Genomic DNA, 1929 nt, shown 5'->3' with positions numbered 1-1929 from the left:
AAGGAAGGAAGAAAGGAAGGGAAGGAAGAAAGAAAGGAAGGAAAGAGACAAAAAATTACCTCAAGTATCTGAATCCCGTTTTTAAATAGCCACCAGAGAAAACCTCTCCCTCTGCTTTGTTCCACAAAAGCTCTCCACTGAGGGCTCAAGGATCTCTGGTCTTGCATTCAGACCAAAATCATCTGAATCCAGACCTTGCTTCAAAGCCATTTGCAAATTTCACCAAACAGCAGGACTAGCTATCACTGACAGTTCGAGGCAGTGGGTGGCAGTTTTTGGAAAGCTATGGACTGCAATCTTGAGTTGCATATTCTCATATTCATCTCCACCTTCCCTTCCTTCCTCCTTTCCTCTCTCAATAATCCCTTAGGTCAGGACCTCTTGCCTAGATCAAGGAACACCACTTCAGGCTTTCCTTGAAGGAGCATCCTGAAGCTAGCCTTGAGGTTGGAGGTTAAAGGGGGATAGTTGAGGCTTGGTCTCACCTCTCTCCCATTCCCCAGGAGGAAGCCTCATGAGTTCTGTACCCTGAAAACTCACAAGTGTCATGGAAGAAGTCAGGCTTGCTGTGCATGTGTTTCCCATGGTTTGGTCCAAGGTGTGTGTGTGTGTGTGTGTGTGTGTGTGTGTGTGTGAGAAGGCCTTCTCTGAAGGCTTCACCTCAAAAAAGGCCATGTCCAAGACAAGCCTACCTTCATGGATAAGCAAGTGTGGTCGCAGGCCTCGCTCCTTCAGGATCTGGCAGGTGGCTGGTGCAGGGGCAGTCACCTCCCCTTCTGAGATGTCAAACCCCAGCTGCTGAAGCACCCCCACCAGCAGTCTCACGGATTTCTGGGACTCATTGGTACAGAATCTCACTTTCAGCGGGGACTGTTTCAGTCTAGGGCAGGAAAACACAAATGAGAATGTGTTCAGCACAGAAGAACATGGCCTCTTGAGGAGAGACCAGAGAGGGACTTTTGCAAGGGCAGCCGGTTAAGTAGCAGTGCAGGCCAAGTCACTGTGAGTCCATGACAGACACAGATGTGTTCAGGCCAGGATTTCACAGCTGGAACAGACCACTTCTTGGCACTGAGAATGCTGGCAGACCTCATCTCCAAATGTCTTGTCTATCCTCACATGATCTGAGTCAGCTGAGACTTCCCAAGCTTCCCCTACCTCTACTTGGAATGCTTCACCCCCAACCCCACTGCAGACATGTCACCTTTCCACCTGTGCCACTTTTATCTGGCTCTCCAGACCCATACATCAACTCCCTACCACCATCCACCTGGACCAGCCGCAAGCTGCCTGAGAATGCACACCCACAGCTGTTTCTCCACCTCATTCCACAGAGCTTGCATTTCCCCGTGCCCATGAGTTACTAACTCTGGATCCATACTTTTCCAACGGGGTAAGGCAGAGGTACCAAGTTGAGGTTTGAGTTCTCATTGGTATCAATAATAGGGTACCCTACTCTGCATAAACCCAGAATGGAGGGTCCATAAATCTGAGATGCCACTGAAAGCCAGCAGCTGTTAAGGGTTGCTTTGACGCTGTGTATACAAGTGCTAAATTCTGAACCTCAAGATCTGGTTGCCCCAAGCCTGCCCTTGTTGTGTAAACCTTGCTCCCCAATTTAAATGTATTAGTTAAATAAAAGTGGCTACAGCCAATTACTGGGGAAAAAAATACAGGTGGGTGTGGCTTCACTTAGCAGGCTGAAGGTTGCAAGCGGATGGACAGAGGCTCCCTGACCACCGTTCCCAGGCAGCATGGAGGCTGGCTGGCAGCGAACAAGAAGGATCACAGGAAAGGCGATTTGCACCTGGGAGGAGAGGGGCTGTGAAGGATACACATGGGGAGAAGGAGCCGGCACTTAGGAGGCGGAGGCAGGTGGATTTCTGAGTTCGAGGCCAGCCTGGTCTACAGAGTGAGTTCCAGGACAGC

General features: G+C 50.1%; 1 protein-coding gene across 2 annotated transcripts in view; it reads right to left on the bottom strand.

Annotated features, from left to right (window-relative positions):
• Nucleotides 1-1929, bottom strand: part of Lhpp (phospholysine phosphohistidine inorganic pyrophosphate phosphatase) — a 100290-nt gene that overhangs the window by 79103 nt on the left and 19258 nt on the right. For both annotated transcript variants that reach the window (XM_031388598.1, XM_031388597.1), the window contains exon 2: nt 693-880. In XM_031388598.1, coding sequence (XP_031244458.1) covers nt 693-880 — 188 coding nt within the window. The remainder of the gene's footprint in view (nt 1-692; nt 881-1929) is intronic.

The sequence above is a fragment of the Mastomys coucha genome, unplaced genomic scaffold, assembly GCF_008632895.1.
Source record: "Mastomys coucha isolate ucsf_1 unplaced genomic scaffold, UCSF_Mcou_1 pScaffold21, whole genome shotgun sequence".
NCBI classification, from domain to species: Eukaryota; Metazoa; Chordata; class Mammalia; order Rodentia; family Muridae; genus Mastomys; species Mastomys coucha.
The sequence above is the reverse complement of the archived record's forward strand: the minus strand, read 5'-3'. Positions and strand labels throughout refer to the sequence as shown.